The sequence below is a fragment of the Mustelus asterias genome, chromosome 6 (genome assembly GCF_964213995.1).
Source record: "Mustelus asterias chromosome 6, sMusAst1.hap1.1, whole genome shotgun sequence".
In the NCBI taxonomy this organism is placed as follows: domain Eukaryota; kingdom Metazoa; phylum Chordata; class Chondrichthyes; order Carcharhiniformes; family Triakidae; genus Mustelus; species Mustelus asterias.
The window spans coordinates 64,084,331-64,101,530 of NC_135806.1; the positions used below are offsets into that span (position 1 = coordinate 64,084,331).

General features: G+C 42.7%; 1 protein-coding gene across 9 annotated transcripts in view; it reads left to right on the forward strand.

The window, feature by feature from the left end:
* The window catches only part of LOC144494902 (terminal uridylyltransferase 7-like), a 90,740-nt gene that overhangs the window by 51,226 nt on the left and 22,314 nt on the right, over positions 1-17,200 (forward strand). For all 9 annotated transcript variants that reach the window (XM_078214432.1, XM_078214426.1, XM_078214431.1 and 6 more), the window contains exons 13-17: positions 5,431-6,701; positions 6,938-7,088; positions 9,783-9,869; positions 13,911-14,014; positions 16,736-16,793. In XM_078214432.1, the coding sequence (XP_078070558.1) occupies positions 5,431-6,701; positions 6,938-7,088; positions 9,783-9,869; positions 13,911-14,014; positions 16,736-16,793 (1,671 nt within the window). The remainder of the gene's footprint in view (positions 1-5,430; positions 6,702-6,937; positions 7,089-9,782; positions 9,870-13,910; positions 14,015-16,735; positions 16,794-17,200) is intronic.

A 17,200-nucleotide genomic window follows, 5' to 3' on the forward strand; every position in this document is an offset into this window, starting at 1 on the left:
TGCACCTCTAACAGTATTGTTATTGGAAGACTGAAGCCATTGTTTTTGGTCCTCACTCCAAACTCTGTTCCCTATTACTGACTCTATCCTGCTGCCTGGCAACTGTCTGAGTTCAAACACACAGTCCACAACCATGGTGTTATATTTGATCCTGAGATAAACTTCCAAAGACACGTTCTCTCTTTCATGAAGACCATCTATTTCCAGCTCTATAATATTGCTGATAAAATGCACATTCAAATCTTTGTCAACTCTGGACCTGACTATTCCGAGATACTCCTGATTGGCCTCCCACATTCTCCCCTCTGCAATCTTGAGGTCATTCAAAACTCTATAACCCATATCATTATTCGCCCCAAGTCCAGTTCTCTAGTTCACCTACCAGCACTGTGTTCACTGACACCTGGCCAAGCAACACTTTCATTTCAAAATTCACATCCTTGTTTTCAAACCTCTCCATGGCCTCACCCTCATTATCTCTATAATCTCCTCCAGCCCTACAGTCCTCCTAGATTTCTGTACTCATCTTGTTCTGGCTTTTGTGTCTTCAGATGTCTGGGCCCTTGACTTTAGAATTCCCTCCCTTACCCTCGCCACCTTTTGTTCTTATTTTCAGATGTTTCTCAAACCTATCTCCTTGATCAAACATTTGGTCATCAGCCCTAATATTGGCTCATGTGGCTCATTGACTAATTTTACTGTATAAAGCTCTTGTGAAGCTCCATGGGATGTTTTATTATGTGAAGAGTACTATATAAAAAAGCTGTTGCAGTTTTGCAGTCCAAATGCTGATGGTACATGCAGAATCCCAGGAATTTTGCGCAGTAATAATGTTTGTAAAGCAATGCTTGTCCCAAGTCAGGGTAATGTGTGACTGGAAGCAGAGCTTACAGTTGATGTTGTTCCCATGATCTCTATGTTCTTGTCCTTGCTGGTAGATGTTGCCAAGTGCAGAAGGGGCTGTTGAAATAAGCTTGCTGATTTACTTTAGTGCTTCCTTTAGATAGTATATACTGAACCACCACATTCCTGTGGTAAAGCGACTGACTTCTTCTCACGCCTTAGTCTTCAGCTGCCTTCTCCTCCTCCTCTTCATCCATATGCTTCCCCTTGGTAATATTATCCTCAGACATGGGTTACCTTCAACATGTACCTTAAAAACACTACACTCTGTCTTAATCCCTTCTCTCTGGTCCTCTGCTGCTCTTTGCTGCCAGACTGCATGTCAACATTCAGCCTTGGATGAGTCACAGTATTGTCCATCTAAAGCTCGGAATGACCAAAGCCTGGGTCCCCATCACAAACTCCTTTCCCTAACTACCAAATTCCTTTCTTCCTGCTGTCTTCGGCTGGACCAGACTATTTGCAACTTTGACCTCAAACTCAGGCCCAAGCTGAGTTTCTGATCCAACATCTACTCCCATCATTAAATCTCATGGGATCCAGGGTGAGATAGCTAAATGGATACAAAATTGGCTTGATGACAGAACAGTAAGAAGTCTCAACCTGTTGGACTTTAACCTGGTGTTGTGAGACTTCTTACTGTGCTTAGCCCAGTCCACCGCCGGCATCTCCACATCTTGATGACAGAAGCCAGAGGGTAGTTGTAGAGGGTTTTTTTTCAAACGGGAGGCCTGTGACCAGCGGTGTGCCTCAGGGATCGGTGCTGGGTCCACTTTTATTTGTCATTTATATTAATGATTTGGATGAGAATATAGGAGGCATGGTTAGTAAGTTTGCAGATGACACCAAGGGCCCGATTTTACCAAAGCTTCGGGCGCGAAATGGCGGTAAAGTTGGGCGTCCGGCCTATGCCGCGATTCGCACCCGATTCCTAGCGGATCGCGCCTTTACCAACGGCCGATTCGGGCGCCGTTCCGGTGCGCGCCCAAATCGGCCGGCGCAACGATTTAAATGCATTTGCATGCATTTAAATTGACTCAATGAAGCTCGTGCCCAACTTTACCATCAATTCCCCCTTTACCAGCGTTCGGCCCAATTCGCGTCCACGCCTTTACCGACCTGATAAATAAAAGTCCAACTTGTACTTTTATTCGATAGAGGAATCGACGAGGCCCACCCTTCGTGGACACCCTCTCTAACCACCCTGGCAGGCCCCCCCCCCCCCCCCCCCCCCCGGGATCGGACCCCTCTGGGAGCAGGCCCCATCGGCAGAGCACACCGCTAACCTACCTCGATCGTGGTCTTCCTCCACCATCCTTCCTGCTCACCTTCAGTCCTTCGACTGCCTGCAGCACGTTCCTGGACACTGACTTCGAGCCACGGCTGAAGTGACCGGGCTTCACACAGGTCCGCTGGCATCTGCCGGATGGGGTGGGGGGGGGCAGCAGGCCCAGTTGGAACTCTGGGGGGGGGGGGGGGGGGGGAGGAGGAGAGGGGGTGTGACGGATCATTCACTGGTACACTACCAGCCACACCATCTCTCCCGCTCTCTCACACCTGCAGGGAAGAGTAATCTGTGGCTGGTAGTGTACCAGTGATGGTGCCAGGGGGGATCGGCCACAGACAGTCAGCGGAACCACCCCCCCCAGACCAGAGGATGAGACGTCACACCCCCTCTCCACGCCGCCCCCCCCCCCCGGAATGAGACGTCACACCCCCTCCCCCCCCCCCCCCCCCCCAGGGAATGATAAATCACACCCCCTCTTCCCCCCTCCAAGAATGAGACGTCACACCCCTTCCCCTCCCACCCCCACCCCCCAAGGGGATGATAAGTCACACCTCCTCCCGCACCCCCCCCCCCCCGGACCAGAGGATGAACGACAGAGAGGCTCTCTCCGCTCTCTGCTTTTTGTGTTGCGCCCGGGCGCGTTCTGTCAGATTCTTTCCGAACTGCGCAGTTCGGCGCTCTGACAGATACAAATGCGCTAGGCCCCACCCACTAGACCCGCGCCAAAAAAAGGCGTATGGGGGCGCTGGAGCGCGGCTGCCAGGCATGGGTCTGATTTACGGCCGCACCCGGCACTTAGTCCCGATTTGGTAAAATCGGCACCCAAGATTGGTGGCATAGTGGATAACGAAGAAAGTTATCTCCAATTGCAACGGGATCTTGATCGATTGGGCCAGTGGGCTGATGAATGGCAGATGGAGTTTAATTTAGATAAATGCGACGTGATGCATTTTGGTAGATTGAACCAGGGCAGGACTTACTCAGTTAATGGTAGGGCATTGGGGAGAGTTAGAGAGCAAAGAGATCTAGGGGTCATGTTCATAGCTCCTTGAAAGTGGAGTCACAAGTGGACAGCGTGGTGAAGAAGGCATTCAGCATACTTGGTTTCATTGGTCAGAACATTGAATACAGGAGTTGGGACGTCTTGTTGAAGTTGTACAAGACATTGGTAAGGCCACACTTGGAATACTGTATACAGTTCTGGTCACCTTACTATAGAAAGGATATTATTAAACTAGAAAGAGTGCAGAAAAGATTTACTACGATGCTACCGGGACTTGATGGTTTGAGTTATAAGGAGAGGCTGGATAGACTGGGTCTTTTTTCTCTGGAGTGTAGAAAGCTGAGAGGTGATCTTACAGAGGCCTATAAAATAATGAGGGGCATAGATCAGCTAGATAGTCAATATCTTTTCCCAAAGGTAGGAGAGTCTAAAACTAGAGGGCATAGGTTTAAGGTGAGAGGGGAGAGATACAAAAGTGTCCAGAGGGGTAATTTTGTCACAGAGGGTGGTGAGTGTCTGGAACAAGCTGCCAGAAATAGTAGTAGAGGTGGGTATAATTTTGTCTTTTAAAAAGCATTTAGACAATTGCATGGGTAAGATGGGTATAGAGGGATATGGGCCAAATGCGGACAATTGGGACTAGCTTCGGGGTTTAAAAAAAAGGGCGGCATGGACAAGTTGGGCTGAAGGACCTGTTTCCATGCTGTAAACCTCTATGACTCTATCATAAAGATTGCGCACTTTAATCCATAACATCATGTTGCTACCTTCACCTCTCTGCTGTAGGAACGCTCATTCATGCTTTACTCACCTCAAGCTTAACTATTCTAATGTTCTCTTAGTCAGCCTGCCAGGCACCACCCTCCATAAACACCAGCTTATCCAAAACACTGCTGCCTATATTCTACTAAGTCGTTATCACCCATCAATGCTGTCCTTATTGGCCTACACTAGTCCTATAACAACACATTTAAAATTCTCATCCTTAAATATTCCCCAGTTCTTTCACTAACTCTGACCTCATATATTCCTTCCATTTTTTTACCTCACCAGCAGTGGTCATGCCTTCAGTCACCTAGGACCCACCATCTTGAATTTCATCCTAAATTCCTGCACCTCTCTCCCCTCCCTCTCTTCATTTTAAGATATTCCTTGACATTTACCATTTGATTGTACCTTTGGTCACCTTTCCTAATAACTCCTCCTTTGACTTGGAACTTGCATTTTCCTGTGAATGCAAGTTGTGATTATGCAATGACAGTTGTGGCATATCACTTCCAGAGGCAAGGACATTGATCAAGTTGGATAGCGACCAGCTTCATGAACACAGTAGTGGATATATTCAGCCAGGATAGTGGTAAATAGGCCATTGCACTGCTGTCTTTGTAACAAACCTCTGCCCTGCTTTTATAGCCTTTTTTTGTGTGGTTGCTTCATTTACGTTCAGGTTATAGTGGGGATTTTCAGATTTGATTTTGAGGGACTTGACGATAATGGTTCCATTGAACCTTGTAGCACGATGCCTGGGCTTTCTCTTAATTGTCCAGGTTGGAGCATGTTGACACAAATCTTTAAAAATGGTGTAATTGCCTATTTACTTTGGTTGACATTGCTTATAACAGTCTTATGAACTTTTCATCAGTACCTTACCTACAATTAGCCTAACCCTGCATAATTTGAGAGTAGGTTCAAAAGTTTTATAAACGACTTAAAATGTGCGATAAGGAAAGAAAGCTTTTATGTTTGTATGAATGCAGTCTTACATTTATAACAAGTATAAAAGACCACCTTCAAACAGAATAGAACTTTTGGGAGTTAATAATAGGTATAGCTTACTCACCAATCTCTTGAAAAGAAAATTATTGAAATACTTGATATCCAGAACCATAACTAGTAAAGAGTTAGATATTCTGACATAAAGAAAATATAGTGTTTAATAGTTTTCTGATATTTAATAATTTCATAGTTTGAACAGAGCTACTGCCCTATTTGTCTTTACTATCTGTATGTCTCTACATTGTCCATATGCAAAAAGGTATTTCGCAAGATTTGCTTCTTCTCTGATTGTTTCAGGTGCCACAAAATGTAATAGTGGTGATCCTAGATGTGATCTTGCTCTAAATGACTATAATGCCCCTGAAATTGACTTGTAAACTCACTATAAAATTCAGTGAATAAGGTGTTTGCCGAGCCACGCAGTTACCAACCACCATTAATTATGTTTTTGTTTCTCCAGATCCATACTCTGTAAAGAGAAATGTTGCACGAACACTCAATAGCCAAATGGTTTATGACTACATCATTCATTGTTTAAGAGCTACTTACAGCTATTTCGCATTGCCTAAGTACAAGTCAGCAAAGTTCAAGAAAAGAGAGAATGCAAAAAATAATTCTAAAGGGGCATCTAATGTTGTGGCAGATCAACAGAAATTGCTTGAATTTTACCCTTCAAAGACACAACTAAGTAGTATGACATCAGAAATCCCCAATGGGAAATGCCCAGAGTTGCATGATAATGCCATATGCAAAGATGGTGAAAATCTGCCTTCTGAAGATTCTTGTGGAAACCTACAAATAGCACAAGAGTGTGAGAGTGAGAGCTTCACAGAAGAAGAGCTGGTATCTGATGTACAGAAAATTAGAATTACAGGAGATAGGTTTCATGAGCATGATCTAAATCAACCAGAAGGTGAAGATAAACACAGTGATGAACTTTTAGAAAGTGGAAATGATGAAGAACTCTTTGATATATCTGGAGAGCAAAAAGACAATTCAACCATTGCTGGTGGGATACTAAAGGAAGGTAAATTCGAACAATCTACAGAAGCAGATAATGAGACCTCTAGTGATGAAGAAATGGGTGTGAAGCATACAAATTGTTACAGAGATCACTTTCATTCCAAAAGCCTTTCAGATTCTGAGTGTTTTCCGACGCCTTGGAACGTGGAAAGTGATGATTTTGGTGCGGACGACTCCAGTCCACTAAAAGCAAAACATGAGGGAACAAAATTGAATAATGAAGCTCAAGAAAGCTCTGACAGTGCAGATGAATTACATAATTTCTCTAAAAAGCCAATACAGCATCACAAAAGGAATGAAGAGGGGGAGGAAGAGGGGGATGATGATGATGACGATGATGAGGTGGATCTGAATTTCACCTCACGGGTTCATCTGGACAGTCTGACAGCTGAAGATGAAATTGAACATATATATACTGAGTCTAGTGAAGAAGTTAATCAGTCTGATGAAGATGGAGTAATTGATCACGAATTTCTGAACTGGAAGGGCCTTACACCTGTAAAGTGTGAAAATGATGTGCCACCTCAGCTAGTCAGACATACTACTTCAAACGAAATAGCTCCAAAGCAGAAAGAAGAAGTTCAGCATGAAATAAATAAGGAATCACTTCTTGGGGGAATTGGAACAGCCTTGCATGGCAATGAATTGCAGTGCAGTGATGACAATATGTTTTATACATTCAGCAAAGCTGTTTTTACAATGGGCAAGGTAATACCCACCTTCAGAAACAATTTTTTTCCCTGAAACTGGAGCTGTATTTTGATTAATTGCATGAATATTTTGAGTCTGCTGTTCAGAATAGTTAAAGCATAGAAAAATACTTGCATAAACTTTCACAATTTTTTGAGGTTATTGCATTTAGTAACTGTATATTTGATTGCATTAATGAAGTGCAGTAATTTTTTTTTAAAGACAAAATTACTATCACCATTTCTCTAAAATAGGCTTCTATAATAGTATGCAGCTTGTGTAAGCGAGAAGGACACTTAAAGCCTGATTGTCCAGAGGATTTCAAAAAGGTTGATCTGGATCCATTGCCACAAATGACTCCAAGGTTTCTGAATGCGTTGGATCAGGTTCCTCCCCAGTGTTACTGTAAGTATATGCCTTGTTTTATCCTTTTTTGAAAGCTGTATATTTAATACTTGAAAAAAATGAGGAATCTTAAGTTTTCTTAAGAAATTAAATGTTGTTTTTCGTATTAACATAATGCTGTATCATCATATTGTTAATTATATGCTTTGAAAAATCATGGAATTTTATCTCCAAGTTCTAATTCACCATCTTTATTTTGTTTGAAGCACAACTTTTCTCTTATCATCCCTTTCCCGTAAAATTTAGTCCACTGCAGCATATGCTATTTTCTTAATTGAAAAGATGACATTCCTCTCCCTGCAACAAAGTCCTAGGGATGGAATGGAACAAAATGTCACTATTTCTGAATTTTGACAGAAACTTGCATTCTACCATCCAGTGATAGAACTATATTGCAGTATAATCTTTGCTTTCCAGCCTGCTCAGGGAATGGACAGTGGCTGATTATCAAAATGCTGGTTAATGGGACATTAAATTGCCCAAGACTCAAGATAAAATGCTGCTCTGTCTTTGAAAGCTTGGGGGGAAGCAGCTAGGCAGTCGAAGAGCCCAGCACAGTAAACCCACCACAACTGAAGACCAAGCTGACAGCGCAACTGACTTCATGACTTTCAGACTGGCTTTGTAAAAACAAAATCAAACCATCAGTTTCACTCCAAGCAATATATCTTTGTTCAAGCGCAATAACCCAAACTGATCCAAAAACTACAAATTTCAATGTAAATCCTAAAAACTTATGCAGATTTACAATCAGTTATTATTATGAGTAGTTTTTTGAAGAATGCATTATCTGAAGTGACCAACTTTTTAAAAAAAATCAAGCTGTTGGAAATTCCGAATATACAAGGGAACTCCAGGAGAGTGCCAGATAGCGCAAAATATATTGGTATTGTAAACCACCGTTGTCCCTGTTTAATAGTTAGAGAGAGCAGAATTGGGATGCCTACAGATAACCATTTAGACAAATCTTTCGCTGCTTTCCTCACCCCCTCCTACCTTGTTTCATTTTCAGGGATTAAAGATTCCCTGAGGAGCAATTGCTGCTCCTAATTTTTTATTCAGACAGGAGAGATCCCTGAAAGGGAGAGGGACAGAGTAAGAGGCTCCAAGCAGAAAAGGGGCTGTGTTTGACAGTAATGAAGGTTCAGGAGCAGTCCTGAACATCTAAAAAGACAACAGAAGGTTGGTGACTCTGTGCTGTGGGCTGTTGGAACGAAGCATGAGGCTCCATACTATCTTTTGTAGTATTGTGCATTGCACAGCTGAAGAGCTTAAGTTGTGCTTGTGAGTTAGTGCTTGAGTGCATACTTGAGAATCAGGAACGGAATCTTGGAACATGACATTGAGCTGTCATTGACATCATCCAAGTTGGAGAGACTTTTGGAGAGAATTCCGAAGCTAGATTTTGAAGATGAAGATTGGAATGCTTCATGAGAGACAGAGTTTCAACGAGATTGATTGACTTGTAGTATTTATTCATAGCTGAGTGGATTGTTGAGATTGTTGAGCCAAGATGTATGAAACTATCAGTGACCTCCAGCATCATGATGCTGGCAGATAGAAGTATGGCAAAACCCTGGACCATGATATTTGTGTTCCTAATGCTTTGACAATGCTGTACAACTTCACATCAGTTCTCGTATCTAAGTAGATACCCGATGTAAATGAACTGAAAGCAAATGACAGCAGCAGAAAGAAGAATATACCAGAAAAGTGTTGGTGCCAGAACGCAAGCCCGTTTGACCCCACTGCGGACCTCAAAGGGTTCCGATGTTACCTCATTGTAGCTGACCTTGCCCATCATGTTTTAATGGGAAAGAGATGATGATTTTCTCCAGTAACTTAAACAGACCACCTCTGCTCATGTAGTCGAATGCCTTGGTCAAATTGATGAAGACAGTACATAGTGCTCTTCTTTGTCCGTGGCATTCAGCTGCAGTTGCTGGACTGAGAAGATTATGTCTAAATTATGGCTCTTCTAGTTCAAAAGCCACACTGGGAAGCAGAAGTAAATCACCATTTCAACTGGAAGGGGTATTTGGGGCCCTGGAGAAGTTAAAAGGGCAAGTGTTGCATCTCCTTCATTTGCACAGTAACATGGTTTGGGAACGGGATGTTGGGTGTGATTGAGGCACAGACCAGGGTGTCATGAGGAAAGAGTAGGCTTGAGGGACCAATGGGCCTACTCCTGCATCTTATAAAACTGTTCATTTGGATTGCTAAATGAGGAGTAGAGTTGTGTTTGGTGGTGGAGGAGGTGAAAATGGTGAAGGAATGATTTGTCAAATCTGATGATTGGTAAAGACAAAGCAAGGAGGGAAAGGTGTGAAAACAGAAGTGCAGGGAATGAGATTGATGCAGCTGTGGACCCTGTCTTCCATGCTGGAGAGGAATCCTCTGTTGAAAAGGAAAGAAGGGGATTTTCACAGCAAATTCATTGCAGTGTTAACATAAGCCTACTTGTGTCACTAATAAATAAACTTTTTTAAAAATAAAATGCATAGTATTGGTATGGAAGGTGACATCGTAGGAACAGATGCAAAAGTGTTGGAAAAACTGGATGTACGGAGTAGAGTCCTTATAGGAAGTGGGATGGAAGGAAGTGCAGCCAAGTGCCAACCATGGAAGCTCAAAGATTCCTGCCAGAACATCAAATAAATTATTGAAACTAAACATCTTCCCTTTCCAACTCAGGTGACTTTGCCCCAGATCGTCTGGAAATTCAAGCACGTGAACATATATTGGTAAAACTGGAGGCATTTATCAGGAGAGAACTTGATGGTATGAATGATGTTTGTATACCTTTGGTTATTAATTTACTAAGTGTGTCCATAATAGAGACAACTTAATCAAATTGAATTTTTCAGTTGATCTTGCTATGTATCATTACTGAAAATAGCAAACAACATATTGCATTTATATAGCACTTTTTAATGTAATGAAGCCTCCCAAGGCACTTCACAGGAGCATTATGAAACAAAGCATGACACTAAGCCACATAAAATATTAGGTCAGATAACTAAAAACTTGACCCATGAGTTATGTATTCATAGGTAAAGAGGTGTAGGGAGGGAATTCCAAAGCTTGGGCCTCAGCAACTGAAGGCACAACCACCAGAGATGGAGTAATTGCAACTTGGAATACACAGGAGGGCAGAATTAGAGGATCCAGAATAAGTCTTTGTGATGATAGACATATTGGAAGTAATTGGTGCATCATAAACCAAAATTATTTTATGAAATATGGTAATGATTTTAGAAACAAAGATTAATTATTTTCCTGCCTCTCCTCCCTGAACCCTAATTAGGAGTAGCACACCCAAATACCAGTACCAGAAAACACATGAAGTTAAAGGGGTCAGACAGTGCCTTTCTAGCCACAGACTTTGGGATGTGATTGAAATGCAAGCATTCGCGGAAGCACCTAATAAAATAGTGATCTACCTGCAGATCTTTGGCCCAACAGGATTGGAGGCATGCTGCAGCAACAGCTTTTCCTGAACAGATTGGGCACCCACATGCTTAGCACTCAAAGAAAAAGATGGAAGGTTGGGAAGTCATCGAGTTATAGAATTTTAAAACACAAAATGAGACCCTTTGGCCCATCGTGTGCCAGCCATCAAACACCCTCTATTCTAATCGCACTTTTCAGCACTTGGTCCATTGCCTTGTATGTCATGCCATTTGAAGTGCTCCTGCCTTTGCCACCCTTTCAGGCAATGAGCTCCAGATTTCTACCACCTTCTGGGTGAAAATGTTTTACCTCAAATCCGCTCTAAACCTCCTGCCTGTTACTTGAAATCTATCCCTTATCTATGGTTATTGACCCCTCTACTAAGGGGGAAAGTTCCTTCCTATCTATGACTCTCATCATTTTATACACCTTGATCAGGTCCTGCTTGAGCCTTCTCGTCTCTTTAAGGAAAACAACCTCAGTCTAACTCCCTTCTCCTTCACAGCTGAAATGCTCCAGCCCAGGTACATGCCTGATGAAATTCCTCTGCACCCTTTCTAGGGCAGTCACATCCTTCCAAAGTGAGGCGACCAGAGCTGCACACAGTACTCTAGCTGTAGCCTAACAAGTGTTTTATACAGCTCCATCATAACCGTCCCTCTCTTATATTCTCAGCCTCAGCTAATAAAGGCAAGTATCCCATATACCTTCTTAACCATCTTATCTCCCTGTCCTGCTGCCTTCAGGGATCTATGGATATGCACCCCAAAGTCCCTCTGGTCCTCTATACTTCCTAGCATCCTACCGTTCATTTCCTTATCTTGTTAGTCCTCCTAAAATGCATCACCTGTCACTTTGCAGGATTAACTTCCATTTGCACTGTTCTGTCCATCTGACCAGCCTGTCTGTATCGTCTTGTTTTCTAAGGCTTTCCTCCTCGCTATTTATCATACCACCAATTGTTATGTCATCTGCGAACCTACTGATCATACGTCCTACTTTCACATCTAGATCACTAATGTACACTACAAACAGCAAAGGACCCAGCACCAATCACTGCAGTACACAGGCTTCCAGTCACAAAAACAACCTTCGACCAACGCCCTCTGCCTCCTGCCACTCAACCAATTTTGGATCCAAATTGTCCTGGATCCCACGGACTCTTAACTTCTTAGTCAGTCTTCCATGCGGGAGCCTGTCAAAAGCCTTACTGAAGTCCATGTCGACTACATCAATTGCATTGCCCTCATCTACACACTTAGTCACCTCCTCGAAAAATTCAATCAAATTTGTTGGGCATGATTTTCCCCTGACAAAGCCATGCTGACTATTCCTGATTAATCCTTGCCTCTAGAAACGGAGATTAATTTTGTCCCTCAGAATTTATTTTGATAATTTCCCTACCACTGATGTTCGATTCACTGACCTGTAATTACCTGGTTTATCCCTACTTCCCTTCTTGAATAATGGTACCGCATTAACTGTCCTCCAGTCTTCTGGTATCTCTCCTTTGTAAGAAGTCTCACAACACCACGATAAAGTCCAACAGGTTTATTTGGTAGCAAAAGCCACTAGCTTTCAGAGCGCTGCTCCTTCATCAGGTAAATGGGAGTTCTGTTCACAAACAGGGCATATAAAGACACAAACTCAATTTACAAAATAATGGTTGGAATGCGAGTCTTTACAGGTAATCGAGACTTAAAGGTACAGACAATGAGTGGAGAGAGCGTTAAGCACAGGTTAAACAGATGTGTATTGTCTCCAGACAGGGCAGTTAGTGAGATTTTGCAAGCCCAGGCAAGTCGTGGGGGTTACAGATAGTGTAACATGAACCCAAGATCCCGTTTGAGGCCGTCCTCATGTGTGCGGAACTTGGCTATCAATCTCTGCTCAGCGACTGTGTTGTCGTGTGTCGCGAAGGCCGCCTTGGAATACGCTTACCCGAAGATCAGAAGCCGAATGCCCGTGACCACAAAGTGTTCCCCAACAGGAAGAGAACTCTCTTGCCTGGTGATTGTCGAGCGGTGTTCATTCATCCATTGTCGTAGCGTCTGCATGGTCTCCCCAATGTACCATGCCTTGGGACATCCTTTCCTGCAGCGTATCAGGTAGACAACATTGGCCGAGTTGCAAGTGTATGTACCGTGTACCTGGTGGATGGTATTCTCATGTGAGATGATGGCATCCGTGTTGATGATCCGGCATGTCTTACAGAGGTTGCTGTGGCGGGGTTGTATGGTGTCGTGGTCACTGTTCTCCTGAAGGCTGGGTAGTTTGCTGCGGACAATGGTCTGTTTGAGGTTGTGCGGTTGTTTGAAGGCAAGTAGAGGGGGTGTGGGAATGGCCTTGGCGAGATGTTCGTCTTCATCAATGACATGTTGAAGGCTCCGGAGAAGATGTCGTAGCTTCTCCGCTCCGGGGAAGTACTGGATGACGAAGGGTACTCTGTCCGCCTGGTGTTAACCTCTCTTAACCTGGTGTTGTGAGACTTCTTACTGTGTTTACCCCAGTCTAACGCCAGCATCTCCACATCATCTCTCCTTTGGCCAGAGAGGATTTGAAAATTAGCATCCGAGTCCCTGCAATTTCCACTCTTGCCTCCCACAGCAGCCTTGGATAGATTGCATCTAGGCCTGGGGATTTATCCACTTTTTAGCCCACTAAACCCCATTGCTCCCCAATGCTAATTTGTTCAATTATATTGTAGCCTCCCTCCCTGATTTCTTTACCTTCATTGTCCTTCTCCACATTGAACACAGATGCAAAAAACTAATTTTTAAACCTCACCTACGTCTTCCACAGATTGCCACTGTGGCCCCTAATGGGCCCTACTCTGTCCCTGGTCACCTTAATATATTTATAAAACATCTTGAAATTTTCCTTTATTTTGCCCGCCAGTGTTTTTACATCCCCCTCTTTTCTTGCCCGTTGCACCCATGGAAGATGAAATTCCCCAGAGGAAGGGCCAGGAAAATGAGTTTATTTATACTTCCCTAAAGTAAGAGTCTTTTTTTTGAATAAGACTTGAAATTTGTAAGTCAATGAGTGTTTAGTGTTTACTTTTGATCGAAAAATTCTGTTACATTCTGACGTTGTTGAAATATACAAACAGAATTTTATATTGTTTTTAAAAGTCGTCTTTGATGTGTTTGCTTACAAACAAAATCCTTAACTAGTGATTTTAACGAAGTATTGTTGTGGAGAATTGAGAGCATTTGTTTCACTGTTTGAAGAAATCTATTACAACCCAAACTCAGAATAACTTAATTTGTTTTACTCCTAATAAGAAGAAAGTTTAGAATTCCTTGTGTGGTTTTTAAGTTGAAGAAACACTATTTGTAAAATTCAGTGCAGTTTATTATTTTACAGCTAAAGCAAAACTCTGCTTGTTTGGGTCCTCCAAGAATGGGTTTGGCTTCAGACAAAGTGATCTTGATATCTGTATGACGTTTGAAGATCGGGAAACAGCAGAGGTACGTTCACTATGTTTTCTTTGAAACACATCTGGATAAGTTAAAAGGTTTACTTCTACGTAATAAGTACTGAATGTGGAATGCCCTCATAAAAAGTTCTAATTAACCAAAATGTTTAACTCTTCTGACCCTTCAAACTTGAATCTTGCCAATTCCCTTCCTAATTTTGCAAACTCCCAAGACCTATTTTTGAATGTTCATCTTTCCCAAAGAGAATGAGACCATTTTTTTTTCAATCATTCCTCATAATTGATTCATATGTGCCCTCTCAGAGACAAAAATATTGGCCTGAACTTTGCTGCAGTAATGACAGTGCAGCCATTATTGTACTGTATCGTTACCACACTGAAACTGACAGCAACTTTCGGAATTTGGACAAGTACAGCATAATGCCGAAACTTAGAAGTTGCTGTCGGCGAGATTCCCACAGACTGCTATCCCTATTACAGTCATGAAATGATGAGCATTTTGATTCTGACAGCCATAGTTGTATTAAATGGTGAGCAGGCTCGATGGGCTGAGTGGCCTATTCTTGTTCCTATGTTTCTAGTCTCACTGTTCAAAAGAAAACCAGGAAAACTTTGCAGCTTGTTGAATGAGGTGGAACTGGAACTTTTAATAGTCTATGATAAGTACTATGATGCTGCCTTATTGATCCTGAAAAGTGAATCCTATGTTTGTGGAATGTCAAATTTCAGCATAATAACTTAAAAAGTCTGCATTTTAAAAATAATTCCATAAAGTCTATGGGGGCGATCTTACTGGCTCGTCATGCTGGTCGGTCAGCGTGGCAACCTGGTAAGATCGCGAGAGAGGGGAAAAACTTGGTTCGCACTCAGTTTCTCACCTCTCGCGATCTTACCGCCCCTGGATTTAAATTTTTTTTTTAACACAATTAGTGAGTCCCAGATGGAATCGTCCGGGCTCACTTGCCTTAACATCCTCGTTGGTGTAGGTCCTAACCGATGAGGATCACGTATGGTCCCCAGCAATAGGGACCAGTTGTGAAGGCCTTGCCGGTGGGACCAGAGGTCATTGAGGCCCCCTCGGATGGTTGGGGGCAGGTGGGAGGTGCCCCTTGGGCAGTGTCAGTCTGGCACTGGGCAGTGCAAAGGGGGGTGGGGCCTACTAGGAGGGGCCGAGGCTATGATGGAGCAGGGTAATGATAGGGAGGCAGGAGGGTAACTCTGCATCAGGGATTGGCTGGGTCAGCGATTGGATTGGAGTGGCGCTCGAGGGGGGCGGTTAGGAGCGACACTTGCACACAGAACACTGAGAGATCAAGGCAGATGCGCAATAGCACCCCTGGGAGTCAGCAACCAGCTTCCCAGCGAGAATAAACTCCGTCCACTCCCCCTATGGGCGTGACTCACACTTTGCCTCTTTTTTTTGCACTAAGTGCATAAGGTACTCTCTAAAGTAAAGTTTATTTATTAGTCACAAGTAAGGCTTACATTAACGTTGCAATGTAGTTACTGTGAAATTCCCCTAGTCGCCACACTCCGGCGCCTGTTCGGGTCAATGCACCTAACCAGCACGTCTTTCAGACTGTGGGAGGAAACCGGAACACCCGGAGAAAACCCACGCCGACACGGGGAGAACATGCAAACTCCACGCAGACAGTGACCCAAGCTGGGAATTGAACCTGGGTCCCTGGCGCTGTGAGGCAGCAGTGTTATCCACTGTGCCGACAAAGAGAGCTCTGAGAGCTCGCCAAAAAAAGAGTGCAATTCTCCCATTTTCACACTCGTTTGGCACTTAGAATTTTTTGATAAGATCGACCCCTATATCTTTAGCTTCAGTCTTGACATAATCACAGATTCATTTCATTATCTGAAAATTTAGTTAAATTGCCTTTAATTGCCATTGTGTATGAATACCTCAATTTGACTGGTTGCTTCCTGATTGCTGCTGCATATTAAGAGATTTCTTTGATTTAGCACCAGGTTTATACTGCCATGGGGAAATGGGGAGTACCTTGTTTCGCTGCTGAATGCAAAATCTAGGCCATTGTTCCAACGATCAGGTATCAAAACTGTATACCATGATCTTTATGGGTTATAACTAATGTATTGTCCGGTAGTAACTTCCAGATTGTTTCACCTCTACCATTGGAACCTGATTTTTATTTGATTTTCCTTTTACTACGTCACCAAGCATTATCAAAAAACTCCCTATTTCCTTTCAATTGCACACAGTATGATTGTCCATTTAAAGCATGCTGTGTCTTGGTTTCTTACATCTGTACTGCACTAATTATACTTGTCAATGTTCAGCTGCCTCTGCTAGATCATTTACCTAAAATCTACCTGCCGGAGTCTGACTTCATTTTTTCATTTGACAAGCTTTGACAAAGGGTCATCGAAACGTCAGCTCTTTTCTCTCCTTACAGATGCTGCCAAACCTGCTGAGATTTTCCAGCATTTTCTCTTTTGGTTTCAAATTCCAGCATCCGCAGTAATTTGCTTTGATTCATTTTTCATTATTTGCTTTGCTTCCTATTTTGGCTTAATCAAGAAATTTGTTTTTTTATTAAAACGTCTATTATTTATTGACCATAATATTTTACACCCATTATGTGACTCCAGCTGTTAATCCCTAAATGGAACTTTGTTGAAAATCTATCAGTCCCTTTCTACCATGCCTAGTCATATTTATGAGAAACAGCAGGGAGGGATGAAAAGGAAAAAAATGACACATTTTGTTTCACATCTCTTGCAGGGATTAAACTGCATCAAGATTATTGAGGATTTGGCGAGAGTGCTCAGAAAACACCCAGGTATTGCACAGCTCAGTTTATAGCAATTAAAATCCTGTCTACAGAAAGGACACGCTACTCATCAAGGTGAAAGAGGTTGAAGCTGAAAAATCTTTCAGGACTTTCAATCCCGGTTGATGTTATAGCTGGACGGGAAGATTCCAGAATGGAACTCTGGCTCAAAATATCATAACTTTTGCTTTCATTTTTAAAATGTGGAGGAACAGAGTCACAGAACCTATAATTAGCTTTAACAGCAAGAAAAAACATTAAACATAAAATGTTGGATTATGATATATTACTCCTTTACTTGGCCCCTAGCTTCACAAATACATGCAGATTTAACAATTAACACGGATTGCAAAGTACTTCTTAAGCTACAATGGTCTCAGTAATACACAGTCCCCTTTAAGCACACTGATTGGCAA